At 45.7% G+C, this 20,785-nt stretch overlaps 1 protein-coding gene across 1 annotated transcript in view; it reads right to left on the bottom strand.

The window, feature by feature from the left end:
• Positions 1-20,785, bottom strand: part of NR5A1 (nuclear receptor subfamily 5 group A member 1) — a 441,357-nt gene that overhangs the window by 79,145 nt on the left and 341,427 nt on the right. The window contains exon 7 of the mRNA XM_078641831.1: positions 12,662-12,809. Within this exon, the coding sequence (XP_078497957.1) occupies positions 12,662-12,809 (148 nt within the window). The remainder of the gene's footprint in view (positions 1-12,661; positions 12,810-20,785) is intronic.

Below are 20,785 nucleotides of genomic sequence, written 5' to 3'. Positions count from 1 at the left end.
GTTGGTCAATTGGAAGGGTAAAGTGGGGCAATGCGACGGGGTGCCATAGTGGGGCAATGTGACGGGGTGCCATAGTCTACGGCGGTCACCTCATCACTCGAGAAGAGGAGGAAGAAACTGTCTGTGAGGTAGAGAGAGATTCAAGCCTATTGTAGCCTACAATACTGCACGTTCAACCTTTAGTGCTGAAATTTCGATGGCTGACTTTGGAAGCATGAACGACTGAGTGGACCCAGGAATCCAGGAACCAAGTTCAAACAAAGAGTCCTCTAGAAGATGCATTACTCTGCTGAGCCATCGAGTCCAGCCTTTGTACATAACAGTCTTGTCTAGGCCAATGGAATTGTCCGGCTCAGCTTCCCAGCATTCCAATCAAGCATGGGAGAAATGCGAAATGGTTTATGTCCACGCCTTAATACCCTCCTGGAGGAGAAAGCACACTTGCCCCCTCTCAATTATTCAGCGAGTGCACTCAAGTTGGGGTCCACTTATGGCCCACTCCTTGTAGCAGAAGAAGGATGTGACCTTGGTCTAGTCTATCTTCCATGGTTTTGTAACTAGATATCTGCGCGAGGTCACAGATCGTTAGCATTTGCAACCCGTACAAATTGCTATCTCCCTCTCGAGGACCCGTGTCTGGCTACTGCTGGGTGACTCTGTGCCACCATCTTGTTGCAGGTTCTACTACTTTGTGTCAAGGGTGAGGGTCTGATTTAGAATTAGAAAATTTAGCCTGGGGTGGGGGGACAGATGGAAACCGACTATCTAAGTGTTTCCACTCTATGCATCTTTGGGGAGAGAGGTGGTTGTTGATTTACAAGTCAAAGGATTTGGTGCAAAGATTAGGTGTGCTTAAGATCCCAGGTGGTAATATAATGTAGTAAGTGCTGTGAGGACTAATTGTAATTATTAACTGAAATGCAACAATGTGGTAGAACTGAGAAATAACCTGTCAACATTTTAAAAGTCACCAGCCTGGTTTTCCAAGCTGCCTCAGGCTTTTAGGAAAGGGAAGCCTGATGAAGAGAAGAACAGTAAATGCAAACAATTGGGTAAGAAATGATCATCACCCAATCTCAAGTTTGTTTGAGGACACCCCGAAAATATTTCTGGGTACGGAATATGCTGGACTAATCAATGAGTTCTTTAATGAAGTTAGAAGTCAAATCTCATAGGTTGGTTTGGAAACCAGGAGTAATGTTATATAAACTGGATAAACATATACACTTGAACTGGAAAGTCCCTCTACTATAAGACGATCAATCAAGTCATTTGTCAATCAATCAAGTCATTTGTATAGCGCACTACTCACCCGTAGGGTCTCAAGGCGCTGGGAGGGGGGGGGTGCCGTTACTGCTCGAACAGCCAGGTCTTGAGCTTCTTCCTGAAGGAGAGGTGGTCTTGGGTCAGGCGCAGGTCGGACGGGAGTGAGTTCCAGGTCTTGGCAGCCAGGTGGGAGAAGGACCTTCCTCCTGTTGTCGCTCTTCGGATGCGGGGGACGGCGGCGAGGGCGTGGCTGGTTGATCTGAGGAGGCGCGTGGGAGTGTAGAAGTTGATCCTGTTGTTGAGGTAGCTCGGGCCTTGGTCGTGTAGGGCTTTGTGCGCGTGGGTGAGGAGGCGGAAGGTGATCCTCTTGTTGACCGGGAGCCAGTGCAGGTCTCTCAGGTGTCCGGAGATGTGGCTGTTTCGTGGGATGTCGAGGATGAGTCTGGCTGAGGTGTTCTGGATCCGCTGGAGTCTCTTCTGGAGCTTGGCGGTGGTTCCGGCGTAGAGGGCGTTGCCGTAGTCCAGTCGGCTAGTGACGAGGGCCTGGGTGACAGTCTTCCTGGTCTCGGTGGGGATCCACCGGAAGATCTTCCGTAGCATGCGCAGGATGTTGAAGCATGACGAGGAGACGGCGTTGACTTGTCTGGTCATGGAGAGGGAGGAGTCCAGGATGAAGCCCAGGTTGCGTGCGTGGTCCGTCGGTATGGGTGCGGTGCCCAGGGCGGGGGGCCACCAGGAGTCGTCCCAGGCGGAGGGCGAGGAGCCCAGGATGAGGACCTCCGTCTTGTCTGCGTTCAGTTTCAGGCGGCTGGTCGTCATCCATTCGGCTACCTCTCTCATCCCTTCGTGCAGGTTGGCTCTGGCGGCGTCGGGGTCGTTGGTCAGGGAGAGGATCAGCTGGGTGTCATCGGCGTAGGAGATGATGTTCAGGTTGTGTTGGCGTGCGATGGTCGCGAGGGGGCTCATGTAGACGTTGAAGAGGGTTGGGCTCAGCGAGGATCCCTGGGGTACGCCGCAGATGACTTCGGTGGCCTCTGACTTGTACGGTGGTAGGCGGACTCTCTGCGTTCTTCCGTCGAGGAAGGAGGTGATCCATTCCAGTGCCTTGTCCTGGATTCCGATGTTGCCGAGGCGCTGTACTAGGGTGCGGTGGCAGACAGTGTCGAAAGCCGCGGAGAGGTCCAGGAGGATGAGGGCCGCTGTTTCCCCGTTGTCCATCAGAGTTCGAAGGTCATCGGTGGCAGCGATGAGGGCGGTCTCGGTGCTGTGGTTCGCTCGGAAGCCAGACTGTGAGGGGTCGAGGGATCCATTTGTCTCGAGGAAGGCGGCCAGTTGTTTGTTGACGGTCTTCTCGATGACTTTGGCTGGGAACGGGAGGAGCGAGATGGGACGGTAGTTCTTGAGGTCGGTGGGGTCTGCTGTGGGTTTCTTGAGAAGGGCGCTGAGTTCGGCGTGCTTCCAGCTCTCCGGGAAGGTGGCGGTGCTGAAGGAGGTGTTGATGATGTCCCGCAGGTGGGGTGCGATGACAGCGTCGGCCTTGTTGAAGACGTGGTGAGGGCAGGGGTCGGTCGGAGATCCGGAGTGGATGGAGTTCATTGTGCGGATGGTGTCTTCGGTGCTGATCGGAGTCCAGGTGCGGAGGGTGGTGGTGGGTGGCGTTGTTGCGGTTGTGGCTTCCGTTGGTTGGTTGCTGAAGCTGTTGTGTATGTCCGCGATCTTGTTGTGGAAGTAGGACGCGAGGGAGTTGCAGAGGTCTTGCGACGGGGTGATGTCGTTGTTTGCGGCGTTAGGGTTGGAGAGCTCTTTCACGATGTTGAAGAGTTCCTTGCAGTTGTGTGCGTTGTTGTCCAGCCGGTCCTTGTAAGTATTTTTCTTGGTGGCGCGGATCAGTTGGTGGTGTTTCCGGGTGGCGTGCTTGAGGGTGGTCATGTTGTCCGTGGTTGGTTCCCTTCTCCAGACTTTCTCGAGGGCTCGACAGTTCTTCTTGGAGCTCTTGAGTTCGTCGGTGAACCATGGTGTTTTTCTGCTGCAGGGTCCGCTGGGTGGGGTTCTCAGAGGGGCGAGTTCGTCTGCGCAGTTGTTGATCCACATCGTGAGGTTGTCAGCGGCCTGGCTGGGGTTCGCTGAGCTGGCGGGAGGGTGCTGGCTCAGGGAAGCGGTGAGCTGGTCGGCTGTGATCTTGTTCCAGCTTCTTCGGGCAGCCTGTTGCTGGTGGTGGTGGATCGTCGTTCTTTTGAAGGTGAAGTGGACGCAGCTGTGGTCCGTCCAGTGGAGTCTTGTTGCGTGGCTGAAGGTGACGTCTTTGCTGGATGAGAAGACTGCGTCGAGTGTGTGTCCGGCGAGGTGGGTGGGGGAGGTCACCAGTTGCTTGAGTCCGAGGTTGGCGAGGTTGTCGAGCAGGCTGATGGTGTTGCGGTCGCTGTTGTTCTCCAGGTGGAAGTTGAGGTCCCCCAGGAGGATGTAGTCGGCGGAGGGGAGGGCATGCGGGCTGACGAAGTCGGTGATGTCCTCGCTGAATCGTGTGCGTGGTCCCGGGGGTCGGTAGATCAGGGTGCCTCTGAGGGTGGTCTTCGGGTCGGTGTGGATCTGGAAATGCAGGTGTTCAGCGGTGGTTAGGGTGTCGTCGGTGTTGGTCGTGAAGCGGATGGTGTCTCTGTGGATGATGGCAATGCCTCCTCCCGTCAGGTTGGCGGTGCGGTCCCTCCGGATGATCTTGTAGCCCTCCGGGATGGCGATGGCGATGTCTGGGGCTGAGGAGGCGTTCATCCAGGTCTCGGTGAGGAAGGCAACGTCAGGGGCGGTGGTGTCGAGGAGGTTCCAGAGTTCTACGGCGTGTCTGTGGACGGAGCGGGTGTTGAGCAGGAAGCACTTGAGGTGGTTGCTGCTGATGTTCGGCTTGGCGAGTGCTGGTGCAGGGCAGGTCCGGATGCAGGTGAACCTGCAGGCGTGACGATCCCTATTTATTAAAGTGAATTGCATTGGGATGTGTAGAGGACACTGAAGGAAATTTTCCAAAATTGAAGATGGGGCATTAGAGAAAGGGTAGGTGCACACTTGATTTAGTAATGTTGTGTAGAATTGAAGTGAGCCATTCCAGAACTTTAGTGTGCACGCAATGACAAATGTATTAAGCTGCAGTTCACCTTCAAGTGAACTCAGTACAAAACATATAATAACAAATAGCATTATTATATCTATCTTGTATATGGCAAACAATGAATAGCGCATAAATGCATCTTCTAGATCGAAAATGAGTCATATCACAATAGCCGGTCAGTGACAGTATTGTGTACAAATTGCTGAGAGTTTCTGTGTCATCACTGACTTGTTATCTTTTTCGAGGAATTGTACACAACACAAAAGCAAGGGGCAATGAGTTTGCAGATATTGTACACATCCGTTCTTCAGAAGCTACCTGCGATTCGTCATGCAACATCAACATCTGGGAAGAATGTGATTCTATAGCACCCGCTCATATCTTCCACTGCAAAGTCCCCATTCATATCAAACTTACTTGCGGGTTATTATCTTATGTTCTTGATAAGAAATACAAGACAAGGCATTTAACAAAAGGTTTACCAACAGCAATTAGTGCTGAAAAAGTCAGCTCTGGCGCCCTCACATATCGGAGTGGACTGTTTGTCTTCCAGATCAGGCATAGACGCCGCTCACAATCACCACATTATCATCCCGCAAAGAGCAGAAGATAAATTCAGATATGTTTTTTTGAATCTTGGTATGAAGAAGCTTTCTTTAAAAAAGAGTACACTGCTGGCATGTGTTAGCTTCCAGTTACAAGAGAAGAAGAGGGTGGTTGGATTTGTGTCAGATATAAGTGTCCTATAATGCTCGCGGGGTTGGCATGGCAGTCTTTGTCTGAGCCTGCAAGAGCCACACTGTGTATTACTTTAGAAACAGGGGCTACACTAATTCATGGGTTCCATAACATGTGCCTCAATTTAGGCACGGGCGGAGATCTCCGCTCTGCCCGCGGAGTGTGCGGAGATTTTCCTACTCCACATTCCTTGGAGAACGCAGAGAATGCAAATCTCCGCAGCGGAGCAGAGCGGAGTTGGCCTGCCGCTCGCATCCACCCCTCTATTATGGTATAAGTTTCCAGTACTTAAAAAAAACCTAAAAACCACTTACCTCTTTACTGCGGCGTCACAGGGCTGTCCCCCTCCTCTTCCTAGCCATACGGGTACTGCTTGAGAAAACTGCGCATGAGCGCACGCCCTTGCATGCACATTTCTTGTGAGAAAGGCGTATGCGCAGGCGCGCGCGCATGTGCAGTTTTTTCAAGCAGTACCCGTATGGCGAGGAAGAGGAGGCAGGCAGCCCGTGATGCCGCGGTAAAAAGGTAAGTGGTTTTTAGTTTTTTTTTATTACTGGTAGCATTTCTTAATAGGGGGGTGGATGCGGGCGGCGTAGCGGAGTTCCACAGAGTTGGTTTCCAACTCCGTGGCCCTCCGCGTAGCCCCGCTATGCACACTATGCCCAGGGTTACCTCAATCTGAGAGGACAGAGGCCACCAACTTTCAACCAAGCACACCCACAAATAGACAGTTATCACAGTGGCATAGCTAGATGTTGTGCTTTCCGACCGGCGGCTGCATGTAAGAGCGGGGGTGGGGGCGGCGATTCCTATGACAGCCAACCCATCACAGCCGCCGGTAAGAGCAGGTGGGTGCTGGCCACTACGCCACTGAGTTATCCATTGCCAAAGATAGGAATTTTCAACACGCTGGTTGAGCCCACCTGGCTAAAGATCCCAGAAATCAATCAACCTAACAAGGGTCACATATAAGAGCTGGTGAACAAATTGAAAAAAGCATATTGGAATGCAGTGGATAGAGAGGGAGTTGAGAATACAATCAAAGAAGATGGGGTGGAGTTGGGAAAGACATTGGATGGAGGGGGAGCTGGGGAAGACAACGGTATGGATTGGAAGTAGGGAAAGACAATGACTAGAGAGTGCTGGGAGCAGCAGCACATGGAGTGGGAGTTGGGAAAGAGAATGTATAAAGAGGGAGCTGGGGTAGGAAATGGATGGAGTGGGAACTGGGGAAATCAATGGGTAGAGAGATTAGGAAGACAATGAATGAGAAAGTGCACATTCAATACATTAAAATATTATGGGAAGAGTTGAAATTATGAAAGAGGGATAGTGGTTGGGAAGACAATGGATGAAGGAGGTAGGGAAGAGAAGTGCTATAAAGAGATGGGTGTATGGAGAGAGGGATAAGTAATACAGTTGATGGAGAGAGAGGTGACAAAGACAATATATAGAGGAAAAACATGGGTAAAGCAAAGAATTATAAAGGGATAAAGTAGGCTATGGATGAGAGGTAAAGTGTGAAGGCAATAGATGGTGTGAGATGGGGAAGGCAATGAATTAAGAAGACAGTGGATGGAAAAAGATAGGGGAAAGAGAGAGTAATAATAAGAGGATAATAAAGGGCCATGTAAAGGAGAAAGGGAACAAAGAATTAAACGTATAAGAGAGACAGAGACAAAAATTAACAATAATTACAGATGTAGACACCAGGAAGGAAGAACCAAATATAAAGATGTGAAAATAATTGGGTCGATAATGGTATCATTAGAGATTTTAAGAACCCATATACATGTGGTGGGAGAACCTATAGTTAACAAGCATTGGCAGGGGCTTTAGCTGCCAGGCCTATTCGAACACAAAACTCAGTCCCATTGGTCTGTGGCCATGTATATCGGTACTCGAGAACAGAGCCACATCTGAACCCTATTCAAAGTAAAATCATAACTTTTCATGCTGGAATCCCAAGTATTTCAATAAGGTCAAATTCAAATCCATTGCAATTACAATGTACATTTTACTGCAAGTGATACAAAATTATGAACTCTATGGGGTATTTTGTTTCTAAGCATTGTCCTGAGGATGGTCTTGCATATTAATTATACAAGAGACCGAAACTGCGACGTTTGCCCACTGCTTTCTACTTTGAAACCAGTTTGGCTTTTGTCAACACACAAATAATTTTGTTATCAACGGATTTTGTCCTAGTTAAACTATTTTCTCGAAAGAGGATCAACAGTACTTTGGCACTATCTATAGACTTGATTTGACAATTGTGGGTTATTAGTCTGTTGATGTTGGAATTTGTGTAATACTTCATTTTAAAAAAAATCAATTTTTTAGTTCTCATATACGACTTAGGCCCAAGATCTAAGCTAGCAGTGACCTGGGATGAAGCGGTATTGATTGTAGCTTAGTCTCATTCCTGCAAAAATGTCTAGTATAAGACACCCACTTGAGTGTCGATAGTGCATTGTGAGAGATCCATTTTGTGCAAAGTTCCCTACATGCAATTATTATCAAAATAAAAAGAAGTTGAGCCTGAACTTTCCTCAATTAGTGATAGTTCTCACCACCAGCTAGAATTTTGAAGATGACCAATTCAAGACTTACCTCTATATTGCCCCCAAATAATCTCAACAAAGATTTACCCACATCTTGTCAGAAGAATTGGATTACTGGACACTGCCATAGTAGATGGACGTCGTCTGCATTCTCTAGAATACAATTAGGGTATAATCTCTCCTTGTTTCCACCCATCTTTGACAGCTTCTTGGGGGACCAGTATGCTCTGTATAAAGTAAACAGATGGTTCCTCCTCAGAGGTTCAGATCCACCGTAACCCAAAATGTAGCCACAGACTCTTGCCATAGATTTTGGATGTCTGTTTCCAGCAGGTCCATCTTCCAAATCTCCTCTGGCAAAGAAAAGTAGGAGGACCATACTCCACTTCCACCAACATCCAGTACCATTTGGACACTTCCTTCACACATCTCTTGTCCTTCGTTATCTCTTCATCCCACTCTATTTTGAGCCCAATCTGCAGTTGGTATTAGAACCAAATTGCTAACTGGTGTTTTTTAAACCTTGATAGGGTAAAGTTGGTGCTTGCTGCTTAAGTGCCCCATGATATCACAGAGCCTTGATCGAAAGCTGACCCCATTTTGTCAGACCTGCTGTTATAAACGCATGGCCCGGGCTTCTAAAATGCATTGAGGGGTCCCCAGTGAGTTCCATATAGGGGCGTTACTGCTATAGTACGGGATTCCAAGAATCTGTTTAACTTGAACCCATGGTCTGCAGGCTGCTAGTAAAATCTTGAACGCAACTTTTATGACGCACTACTATTACAATGCAGGATTTACAACGCAAGTCATTACAACGACTTGCGCTGGAGGGCGCTGTAGGATAGGGAATAGTTTAATTTACTATCCAAAACATTCCCTACTATCCACGGGGACTGGAGTTGGAATAGTAAATTAAACTATTCCACTATCCAGCGCCCCCCAACGCAAGTCGTTGTAACGACTTGCGTTGTAAAACCTGCGTTGTAAAGGCATGCGCGTTGTAAAACCTGCGTTGTAAAGGCATGCGTAGTAAAAGCATGCGTTGTGATGACATACATCCAGAAGGCCCAATGGTATAGTTGGAAATCCAGGAGTGCTATCCCTCCATCTATTTTTTTTGTACAGCATTTTTTCCAACCTATCCATATAGCTTTATTTTTACAGATTAAACTACTCAAGTCACCTTGCAGCTTCCTAAACCACTCGTTTTAAAATGTGTTGGTAGAGCCTTGAATATAAAGGTTAGCTTGGGGAGAATCATCATTTAACTAAGTTTTCTCTCCCCTGAATCGATAGAGGCAAATACATCCATGACTTCAATAATTTCTTAGTCTCCAAATAGATCCTTTTGAAGGTAATAAAAGCCATCTTGTCCAGGTCTTTAACTATTCTTACCCCAAGATATCTAATCTCCAGCTTTTCTAGTGTGGAGTCAATTGGAGCATTCCAAGTCATGGTCTCCTTTTAATCCTCGTTTACTAAATATCCAGAAGACCTCCGTCAGTTCCATTATGAGTGGTAGTGATACTTTCCGATTAAGTGTATAGATGAAGAGGTCATCAGCATACATTAATCCAGTCCAGATATTTAAAAGGGAGAATTTTCTGTTCTGACCTGATTCTTCTTGCCCAAGGGGTTCTATGTATAAGTTAAAGAGGAGAGGCGACAACGATCATCCTTGTCTAGCACCCCGGCCTATAGTAATTTTAGATGAGAGAGAACCGTTTATCACTATCCTTGCTGTTGGTGCATTATATATCGATATATAGCCTTAAGGAAGTTGTTACCTAACCCATTTTGTTCAGTAACTTCATACAGATAGAGCCAGCTGACTCTGTTGAATGTTTTGGCGGCGTCAACTATATTAATACGGTTAAGGGAGACCTAGTTGTAATAGCAATATCCTTTGTACTAATTAAACCGTGCGTTAAGTCATGGAGTTGCCGATGTTTCATAAAACCCTTTTGATTTTCATGTAGAATGTTCATTAACACACTATCTAACCTTTTGGCAAGTATTTGTGTGAATATTTTGTAGTCACTATTCAGCAAGGAAATAGGCCTGTAAGACGCACATTTTTTAGGTCCTTAGTGGGTTTTATAATTTGTGTTATGACTGCCTCTTTCCACGAAGTTGGAGGAGATGCATGGTTAATATAAATGCTATTCAGTAAATTGGTTAGGTGCGGGACAAGCACTTCCTTTAGAACTTTATACAGCTCATTCGGGATGCCACCCGGGCCTCCCTCTTTCCCTCTTTTTAAATAGGCAATTGATTTCCCTATGTCTACAGCAGTGATTTCTTGATTGCGGAATGGTTGTTGACTAATAGCCAACCTAGGGAGAGAGTTCTGTTGCAACCATTCCTTCAATTCTGTCTGGTTGGATATTGTATCCCCAGTACATAAGTCTTGAAAAAAATCCCTGACTGCCATCCCAATACTGTAGTTTTGCAGGCAGCGTTCTGGAGTAGGGCCAATCTGCACAGCCTTAATCTCATTTAGGAGCAACTCTTGCCTTCTCTTCCAGGCTAGTAGTTTCCCACACCCTTCCCCATATTCATAATGGGCCAGTTTACTGGCATCCCATCTCTCTCCAACCCTTTTTTCTAAAAACTCAACCAGGTGTTCCCTGGCCTCATTCAACTTCCACTGGAGCGCAGGTCTTGAAGTGACATTGTGACAGTCAGGGAGGTTTTTCTGTGCCTTGTCAATTCTACACATTTTCTTAACTCCTTTTTCCCTTACTTTCTTCGAAACACTGCGTAACTTGATATTCTTCCATGCATGTACGCCTTAAAGGCATACTATACAATGTGTGGTGCAGACGAGCAAAGAACTCTACCTTGTCCTTTTTTAGGGCACCTACCACATCTAGAATTCCTAAAAGACTTCTGTCTATGATCCTGGCAGTTGATCTTCGTGTATTGCTCCCAGACAGTGAGACAAATTGAAAGTAGGTGTTGTCAGGACTAGCCACTCTGATGTAACGTTGTGAAGGAACTGTCACCTATCACATTTGCGCATGACAAAGGCTTTGCCTGAGCACTCTCACATAGGGTTTGTTACTAGTCTTTTGTAACTCTAAACAAGCTGGGGAAATGACACCTTAAGGGGGTGGTAACCTCTAGAAGCTTCCTCCACTTCAAAATGGCACCAGGTATTAATGCAGGACCTCAGACCCCAACTCCTCAGAAGACTTCTGGACCTGTAGATTCTGCCAGAAAGAAGGACTGCTGTGCCGCTGAAAGGACTGCCACTCTGCTGAACTGCTGCTAGGAAACACTGCTGTGCTGCTGTACTGTCCTGCTGCCCTCTTGCCTGGGTGAGAAGGTCTGGGCCTGTATCTGTTGAACCCAGGACCACCAGGGTGACTCCAAAGGCTAGTTGGCTAGCCTCCTGGCTAGAGAATCAGGGCCTCTCAACAACAGGAGCCTTTGATTGCAATATGGGACTCCTCATTGTAATCCCCGCAGCTTCTTCGGAACAAGCCGATGTGATACATATGCTGACATCCCCCGCATCCGAAGAGCGACAACAGGAGGAAGGTCCTTCTCCTACCTGGCCGCCAAGACCTGGAACTCACTCCCGACCGACCTGCGCCTGACCCAAGACCACCTCTCCTTCAGGAAGAAGCTCAAGACCTGGCTGTTCGAGCAGTAACGGCACCCCCCCCCCCCACCTAGCGCCTTGAGACCCTACGGGTGAGTAGTGCGCTCTATAAATGACTTGATTGATTGATTGACACAGGACTTAAAATTGCAAGCTCCCTCATCAACAGCCCCCTCAATGGCGATGCAAGACCTTGTATTGCAGCCCTGCAGCCCTGCAGCTCCTCAGATCTGGCACTGCATGATGCATCTCTGGTCAGGACCTCTCATCACCTCGGCTATTTGACACAAGACTCTGCATCTCTTTGCAACCGGGATTTAAGGTAGTCTTGTTCGTCCCGTGCTCCATCGCAGTCAGCCTGAACCTTTGACTTTATCCTGGTCTAACATGTCCAAATATCCACAGTTAGCATTCTGTGGTTTTTGGTGCTTTATTAAATAAAAATCTTTAAAACTGCATATCTACTATTCTGACTGGATGTTTGCTGTTTTGGTCTTGATTTATGCATTATAAATGTACTCTATTTTTCTAAATTGGTGCGGGACTTTTCTTGTGTTTTGTTTCCATTTAATTACTTTTTGAAGTGCTGCATAGATACTTCACACAGTGCCTCTGAGTTAAGCCTGACTGCTCTGTGCCAAGCTACACGAGGGTTTAGTTCAGATGAATTTGGGGTTTTCTTGTGACTTCAACCTGACAAGGATTGTCGTTGCTGCATGAGAAGGGGTTTACCCCCCCCCCCCATCCAGTAACCCAATTTCTCATGTTGGTTATTAACTTTGTAATTATTTTATGCAACATCTTTTTTTTCACTGTTGTTAAGTGCTTATATAAACAAAAGCAAAAGTATCAAGTATTGGGAAAGCCAATACATCTTCCCTCCATTTTGAGACCGGGATAAAACATTTAAAAACTGCATTGGTGCAAAAAGAAAACAAAACAAATTTGTATTCTGTATGTAATTAAGGTATGAGATAAATCATTGAATGTCTGCTGACCTGAGTGCATTTTTCACAGGCAAGATAGTCCTATATGAATCTGAATGCAGGCCGTCACCGGGGGTAGAATGATACACCAAAGAGCAAATCGCATAGTGCAAAAGAGTAACAATCTTGTAGAAGGAGTAAAAGCCAAATCTATGAATATTTGATTTAATTGGTAACAACAGGTCTGGAAGTCAACTGTGCAGTCAAGCCAGACATAAAAGATTTAGAAAAAGAAAGGGTTTCTCTCAATGCAACGGAATACCAGCTAACACCCTGTTGCCTATAATCAGAAAGATGAATCTCAGCTGCAGTTTAACAACAAGATTCATTCATTTTGAGCAGAACATAGTGCATACTAACCAAACACCAGAGCCATAGAACAGATTAAAGTACTTACCAACACTGAAGAGGATGAGGAACTTCAGACAGACAAATTCCTGCCGGTCAACTTGTAAAGAATGCAACTGGATAACCAGCTCCTGTGATTTCAATACCAGATTGTTCAGCGATGGCCCCGCCTGGGCAGCAATCGTAGATATGTCAATCTACAAGGAAGACAAATACAGTTATCCAACCCAACACGGTAGTGTTTCTAGTTTTTAGAAAGAGACTGTGAAACTTGCGAATTACTGTGTAAGGTTATAATATTTCCATGGCAAAAACCATGAGTCACCGTCAACTAATGTCTTCAAATCTTGGGGCAAAATATGCTCGTTGCTATTCACAAAAATATAATAAAACCTTTTCTTGAATTTTTTGTTCGGGATTATGTAGTACTAAACTATTTCAGACACTTTCATCCTCCAACAGAAAAGCTACAAACATCTTGTGTTCTCTCTCTCAAGCATTGAGAAATACAGACAAGCTCTATCAGAATACATAGTTTCAGAAGAAATTGGATGAAATGAATGAAATGAAATGAAATGATGAAATGAAATGATTACGAACTTGTATAGCGCACGACTACCCGTAGGCATCTCGGCGCTTGTACGAATACCGCCGAGGAACCCTTCCTGGCCTTTCCCTGTGAGGAGCCCACTCCTGGGCACCCCCAAGGTGAAGTCAGGCATCCTCAGCGTTGTTGGGGCCGTTGTGGAGATTAAGCAAGCTATTGCCCAGAGGTGCAGAGTGGGACTCATGATTAGAATAGGCTCCGAGGCGAGAATTATCAGGTCCGAGGAAATTGAGCCCGAGACCCGCCGAGGCGGGAATTGAACCCTGGTCCCGGCCAGACTACTGCATCAGGGTCTGCCGCTCTAACCATTGAGCCACACTTCTCTACCTCAAACAATGTTATTGCAGATATTTTCTCTCACAAAGATCTTTTATAATAAATAAAAAGAACATTAAAACATATATCTGCTAAAATCTTCAAGATGTCCATTGTTAAAGAAATAAAACATGTTTACAGGAAAACCCTGCATAGTTAAATACTCATAGCTGGCTCCGAAGAAACTCCTCACAGTTCAATGGTGGGAAGACTGAGGTGGTGTACTGCTCCTCTGTCAGTATGTCTAAACATATACCATTGGAGTTTATGCTCACCCCTGAGGAGGAACCGCTGGTTCCGGTCAGCATGGTACTCAATTTGGGGGTTCTGATCGACGACAATCTTCAAATGGAGTCACAGGCAAATAAGACCGCCACTGTGTGCTTCTCCCTGATGCGCATGTTGCGTCAGATACTCCCACTACTACCAAAAGACTTGTGCTCCCTTGCAGTGAGAAGCACAGTGATAAACAGGCTGGATTATTGCAACTCCCTGTATTTGGGAGCACCACAGTACATCTTTCAGGGGTTGCAGAGAGTCCAGTCTGCAGCAGCAAAACTGGTGCTAAATAGGCATCGTAGATCATTCACTACCCTGGCTCTGAGAGACCTACACTGGCTGCCCATCAAGGAAAGGGTCCACTTTAACTCACTCTGCTTGGTGCACAGAGCGGTACATGATCTGGGTCCAGTAACACTGCAGAAAAAATTCACCTGGTATCAGCCCAAGAGGCAGCTTCGCTCCTCTAGCGCCAGTCTGCTGGCGATCCCCAGATTCAAACGTTCTAGGATGGGAGGGAGGGCATTTAATGTGGCTGGTGCCCATCTTTGGAACGAGTTACCCCAGAGTATCAGACAAATTAACTCCCTGATCGAGTTTAGAAAGAGTCTTAAAACCTGGCTCTTTCCTAAGGATTGATCTCCTTTTTCCTTCCGATATCCTGACATATCTGTACTCTGGTCAATTCTCTCAGTGTAAGCGCCAGGATACCCGTAGGGTGGCAGTTTGCGCTATATAAGAACTCTTTCAATTCAATTAAATTCAATTATCAATATTACTCATAGGCTGGGAACATTATCTAATAGGATTCTCTCTTTCCAAATACTTACCAGATTACCGGTTTTATGTCCTGCATAAGTCACAAGTTACAATGACCTATGCAAAAACTGAACAACCCTGAAGAACACTCATGTTCACCCATGCAAGTTGCTGCCATATTTGCTCCATAGACACCATTACCGCATTCTCCATTTAGACTGGCTACAGCTTCCTTCTCCTTAAGGGACTACAAAGAAGACAAACTGAACAAGTTCATAGTTAACTATATGAGATCCTCTCTCAATAGAAACTCTTTGCCAGATTTGAAGCCTGTCCTCCCACCACTGTTGCTACCACAGCTGATCAAGTCTGAACTTTGTGAAGAGCCTTACTGTATCCAGGGTGTCATCTTATACAAATATTCCTCAAAGAGAGAGGTCAGAGATTTCAAGAGGTCTTCACAAGTGCTGTTCTGAAAAGGTTAGAACAGTTTTTTAACTTAATAAACTTCATAAGAATACGTTTGGCAACATTTTTAAAGAGAGGGTTGTAGCACATATTTTGGGAATCATGAAACTCTTACTGCAGCCTCTCCAGCCGCGGCCCGTGGAGGGAGTTGCGGTGGGGCAGGCAGGCGGGGCGGGGGACGGGCAGGATTGGGGGTGATAAACACCGGAATCTGGATGATTGCAGGTAAGTAAACATTTAAATTATTAAAACGAATTTCGTATCGCGCCCTGCATCGCAAAATGCGATGCAGGACACGGAACGAAATTCATTTTATTAATTTAATTATTTACTTACCTGCAATCATCCAGATTCCGGTGTTTATCACCCCCCACCTTGCCCCTCCCCTGCCCCGCCTGCCTGCCCCACCGCAACTCCCTCCACGTGCCGCGGCTGTGCCTCTCCAGGCCAAAGGGTGCATCAGGAAAACTGGTGCCTTATGGATGCTGTACCCTAATGGAGCCTGTATACTTCTTATTGACGTATGCTGTAAAAGCCCAGCCAAGTGCCTTTCTGCAAGCCCCCTGCACGGTCCTACGCCCAGAACGTAAAGCTCTTTACATGACTGGTCCATGCACCCATGCTGTTGTACTTCAGATTTCCATTTTCTGCTGCATGAAGTTCTACCTTTAATGGGCAGGACATCCTATGGATGGAAAGGATCAGTTTCTGGGGCCATCAAAATTGTGAATCTTCAACTGCATTTTCATGCCTTCATGGAGGGCAAAGGTTCTCAACCTTTTCTGACTTTCCAGGGGAAGGTTAAAGTCTTTGTGCGCCTAGCATCCATACTTTGAATGTACATGCAGTTACAACTTTGTGTCTGCTTTGTTCTTCAGGCTTAAAACAACAAGTTAAGGTACGCATGTTGGTACTAGGTGGTCATGGACATTTGGAGTATGATCAGTGGGTTAGAGCAATCCAAACTGATTGGTACTGACTGGGGTTTATGGAAAGGGATTGGGGGTTTCCTCAGTTTGATACTTGTATATACAAACTCCAGTCTCCGCATCGTGACCAAGGTGCATAAGCACAAAAATGCATAGAAGTGAAGAAACATTGAACATGCCAGCACTGGAGTGCTGTGGTTTCTTAGAAATTTGGGACAAGACACTGGAGTTTTGAATGCCGACATCGCGGCTGAGCGCTGCAAAACAAGCATCACCGGCGTTCTGGCAGCTCGGAGGCAGCACGCTGAAAAAGGAGGACATATATAAATCCCCCACTGGCAGTCACCACTGGTTATAATTAGGATTGTGTTTTTATAGGAAACGTGTGTATTCTCTTTCTAATAACATTGCCGCAGTTTGACGAATCTTCACAAAACTTCCCAAATAAATGTTCTTTCATCTCAGCTACAAACTGGCATGTTTCAGAGTAATCTGTCAACCAGGACCAAGAAGATGAGGGGTCCAAAAGCTGGTTTTCCTCACTCATTTTTCCATAGGAACAGTAGATACAGCTACATCCCAAATGGCTGAACAGATTTACACCAAATTTGACAGAAAGCTAGAAGTTGCTCCCGAAAGTGTGCTTTTAGGATTGGATGTAGATCTCGTCAGTAATTTGTGAGCAATAAATGCTAAAACGAAATGTATATATCATGTTGCGAAGGTTCCGCAGACCAGACAGATCTCAAGACAGATCTCAAGCTGAGATCTGATTGGCTACCTGCACATCAAAAACAATGTGGTGTCTGCCATCATAAGACTCAAGACTCAGTCGCCCAGTCCTAAAAAAAAAGTTTTAAAAAGTGTAAGGGGGCTCGGTAGGGATAGACTGACCCCTTAGGACTGGTGTGGAAGGGCTCATAAGGACCCCTCCCTGGAACCAAAAATGTATTTTTTTTTTCATTTTACTGAGAATTTACGGTGGATCCGAGAATCAACTGCAGCATTCTAAAACCAGTTCTGGTACAAAAAAAATACCTCCCTAGTGTGGGCCAGGGCCGGAGGAGGGAGGATGGTGCAAAAACATATTTAGGGGAGTGGGTCCATGCCCCCACCAAGCTAATAGGAGACCCCAAGTAACCCCATTCCCTGGGGCAAATTTTAAATAAAAGGGGACGCACGACACCGCACCTCAAGCTCCCCCTGCTACCCCAACATAGTGGTTTGTGGGTGCTCTAGGTGGGCACCAGAGCACGTACCTAAGGCCAGAGGGACAAGGTCAAGCAACTAACTATAAAAAGAGCCCTAAAGTAAGAATATCTCATATCCTTTCCATGCAGGGCTAATTACCCCCCACATTCCATCAGTTGTGACTTGTTCTATGACATCGTTGATAATATGACTGCGACATCTGAAAGTACATTATTGATAACACTATGCATGGCGGTGGTGTGATTTAAAGTTACTTTAGGGCATGAGAAACAGTAAGTTTTAACTGACATTTTCACCTAAATATAACGTCCCTTCAACCTTTGGTGTTTTCAGTGAATATATGTACAGATAGATACCTTGAACATCTGGCATGTATCTAGCCTCCTTAGTCACCCATGTTTTGAACTTACCTTTCTTGTCCAAAGTGGCAACACCAAATTCCACCAGAAAAAACTATAACTATTGCATCATAGAGAGCTTCATTTGGGGGCTAGGAACCTTCTTTCTGCCTAGATCAGATTAAACAAGTCGCAAAAGTCCACACACGACAAGCTGCAAACTCCAAACGTTTTCAAAAGTCCACTGTATCTTCAAATGTGTACATAAGTAAATTATGGTCAATGTATTCTCTTTCATGTCCAGAGTGGGCAGTCAGACAGGCAGAGAACCGGATTCAACTACTTCGCTCCATCCTCGCATGATGATGTCACATGACCTTTGACCGTGGTGAAGACACAGGTACCTGAGAAGGCACTACTACTCTTTAAAAAATTCCCATAATACAGGACATCATGGAATCACATGAAGTGGGCCACATTATTTAAAGTATAGAAATAGTTAGAATCCAGAATTTCCTATAAACTGAGAAATGCAGGCAAGGAAAGGAACATGGGCTGACAACACAACCACTGAGAAGCCCTAAACCATGCAACATCACCAGTTTTTACACCACATGAACACTTTGCTAAGATCTGCCGGAGGACGCTGGTGCACGCAAGCACCTGTATCGCAGGTATTAGTCCTAAGGCCACCATCTATGGCCTCGCTGAAGCTTACAGTCCCAGGCACCAAGGTGCTAAAAGGGAAGACACAGAGCCCTGAGTGCAACCCCCACTTAAAGTCCACACCGCCCTGTCACCTTCCATGCAATCACATGCACCTAAAGGAACACGGTTGAGGTGATATTAGAAAATGTATATGGTGAAGACATGCCAGTGAGCAAACATCCAACACAAAGGGCATAATTACAGGTGTCCTGAAGGGACAGTCCGAGTTTACTGCACCCTATAAGACCCGACACCCCCAGGTTTGACATTTATCGGTACGATATATTGCACCTTTTCTGACCTTTGTGGAATAACTTCCAAATTTGGGGGTTAGTCCACCAAAATCCGAATATCCCAGTAAATATTTGGCATTTTTACCAAGTTAAATTTTGGCAGGCTTGTCCTGCAGAAATTTAGTGGAGGATGCAAACTTTATTGTGTCCAGTAAAAACTGTTTGTGGTAAACATCGCAACACTTATATTTGCGATCCCAGTACAACACTGTGTTTGCACAGGGATGGCAGCTTAATGGGCCAATGCTAACTAGCCTCAGAAGCTGCAAAATACAAAAACACAAATGTGATTCTGGCACAATTAGAAGATTAGCGAGTGGATTCCTGTGGGAAATGTCATTTTTGGAAGAATTGGGAAAGTCGGTTATCAGCCCACCAAAACATGTATTTATTCATATAAAATGTTACTTTAAAAGGATAAAGACTATGCTTCCGTCTGAAAATCTAGCCTTTTCCCTGTGTTTATAAATGATACTCCAACCCTTTACAAAAGAAGGCATTTGTTTCGCTCATTTTATGGATTTCGGTGCAAAGATAGTCGCCAAAAATAAATGACTAAAAAGAAGTATGGATTTGCAAAGCAAAACATTGGTATGAGGTTGATAGGGGAGTTGGAAGGTGAGAGGAAGGAAAGGAAGCAATAAAGGGAGGAAAGGAAGGAAGGAGGGCAGAAGTGAGGGAGAGAAGGAAGGGGATGGGGAATGGAGAATGAATCAATGGAGAGAAGGGAAGAGAAAAAGGAGGAAAATGGGAGGGAAGACGGAGGGATTGTGGGATAAGAAAGGGAGGGTGGGAGTGAGGAAGTAAGGAAGGAAGGAAGGAAAGAGCATAGAGGGGAAAGTAAGGCTAGGAGGATCGAAGGGAGAGTGGGCAGGGAAGGAATGAAGAAGAAAGGGATGCATTAACTGAATCAATTCTGAAGGCAATGGAGGTGGGAAAGAACAAAGAAAGTGAGGAGGGAAAGTAAGGAGGAAGGATGAAAAGAGGAAGTGGGAAAGAGAAGGAGGCGTTGAGAGACGAGTAAGGGAGACAAAACGCGAGAATGGAGGAAAAAGAAATGTGGTGGGGAAGAAAGGAAGAAGACAGAAAAGTAGAAAAAGGGGTGGATGTAGAGACAAAAGGGAGGAATGAAAGCAGTAGGGAATGAAAGAAGGAATCACAAAGGGGCGCAGGAATCATAGGAGGGAGGGCATGATGTAGGGGCCAGAGGAGGGAGACAGGGAAGGACCTTCAACCGATTTATGACAATGAGGAAACTAGAAGCAATACCAAAGTGACAATGAAATATGAAGGAGGGAGTGGCAGCAAGAAAGATAAATAAAAAACAAGAAAATACATAACAAAAAGAAGAAAAGTTATGAAGAATGCTATGAAAAGCATATATGAAGGAATCGTGGAAGAAAGGAAAGTGAAGTGCAGAAAAAAAGTTTGGATGAAAGCTAGACAACTTAAGCTAAACAAGGATTTATAGCAAGAAGAGAGAAAAACGAAACACAAGGAATAACTGGTGAAAAAGGAATTAAGAATGATACGGAAGAAAGGTAAAAGCAAGCCAGTACTATATGTAAAAGCAAAAGAATAAACAAAGAAAAAACGGGGAGGGTCAAATATCAAATCAGTTGTCTAGTTTTCTTAGACTAACAGGCTCTATTAAAGTATGCACTGGAGACAACTCTCCATCATGCTCTATGTATATCACATTTACAAACATAGAAAACATGTAAATAGTTGACATAGTTTTCTTGACAACAGGGTGTTACGCGTCATTCCTCGATACAGAATACTGTTAATTGTGACTTAAAGGACGGATGACGCATTGTGCGGCATTTATCGATTTCTTTGTTGTACTTTCTAAGTACAACTTAGCTGTTCCCAGCAGGCACTTAACCTCCTGTGAAGATGTTGAAACTAGATTCCAACTCCTGTGTCTTGTCTTCAGAAGTGCCTGTTGCTGCTGTGAGTGGGGCCATCCTGTGTGAAGTACTCTCGACAGAACAAAACCTGAGGCCACTGCTCCGTCTGATTTGCTTCTCTGTGAAGCAGGCGGTGATGAGCCTTCAGAGCTAACCTAAGTGCAGTCTAAAGAGCGGGGATGTGCTGTTTTTCAAACACAGAGCTTTAACTTAAGGGTGCATCTTCTGCAGGGAATGCTTACCTTGGAAATACTGCTCAAGAGTCAAGTCTTGGAGGTAAAGAAATTGCGACGAAAACAGAGATGACGTGTTTGATGTTTGGGGAGAGAAGGGGTCTCCAACCTTTTCTGTA

Source organism: Lissotriton helveticus, chromosome 5_1, assembly GCF_964261635.1.
Source record: "Lissotriton helveticus chromosome 5_1, aLisHel1.1, whole genome shotgun sequence".
Lineage (NCBI taxonomy): Eukaryota > Metazoa > Chordata > Amphibia > Caudata > Salamandridae > Lissotriton > Lissotriton helveticus.
This window is presented reverse-complemented; position numbering and strand designations above follow the sequence as displayed.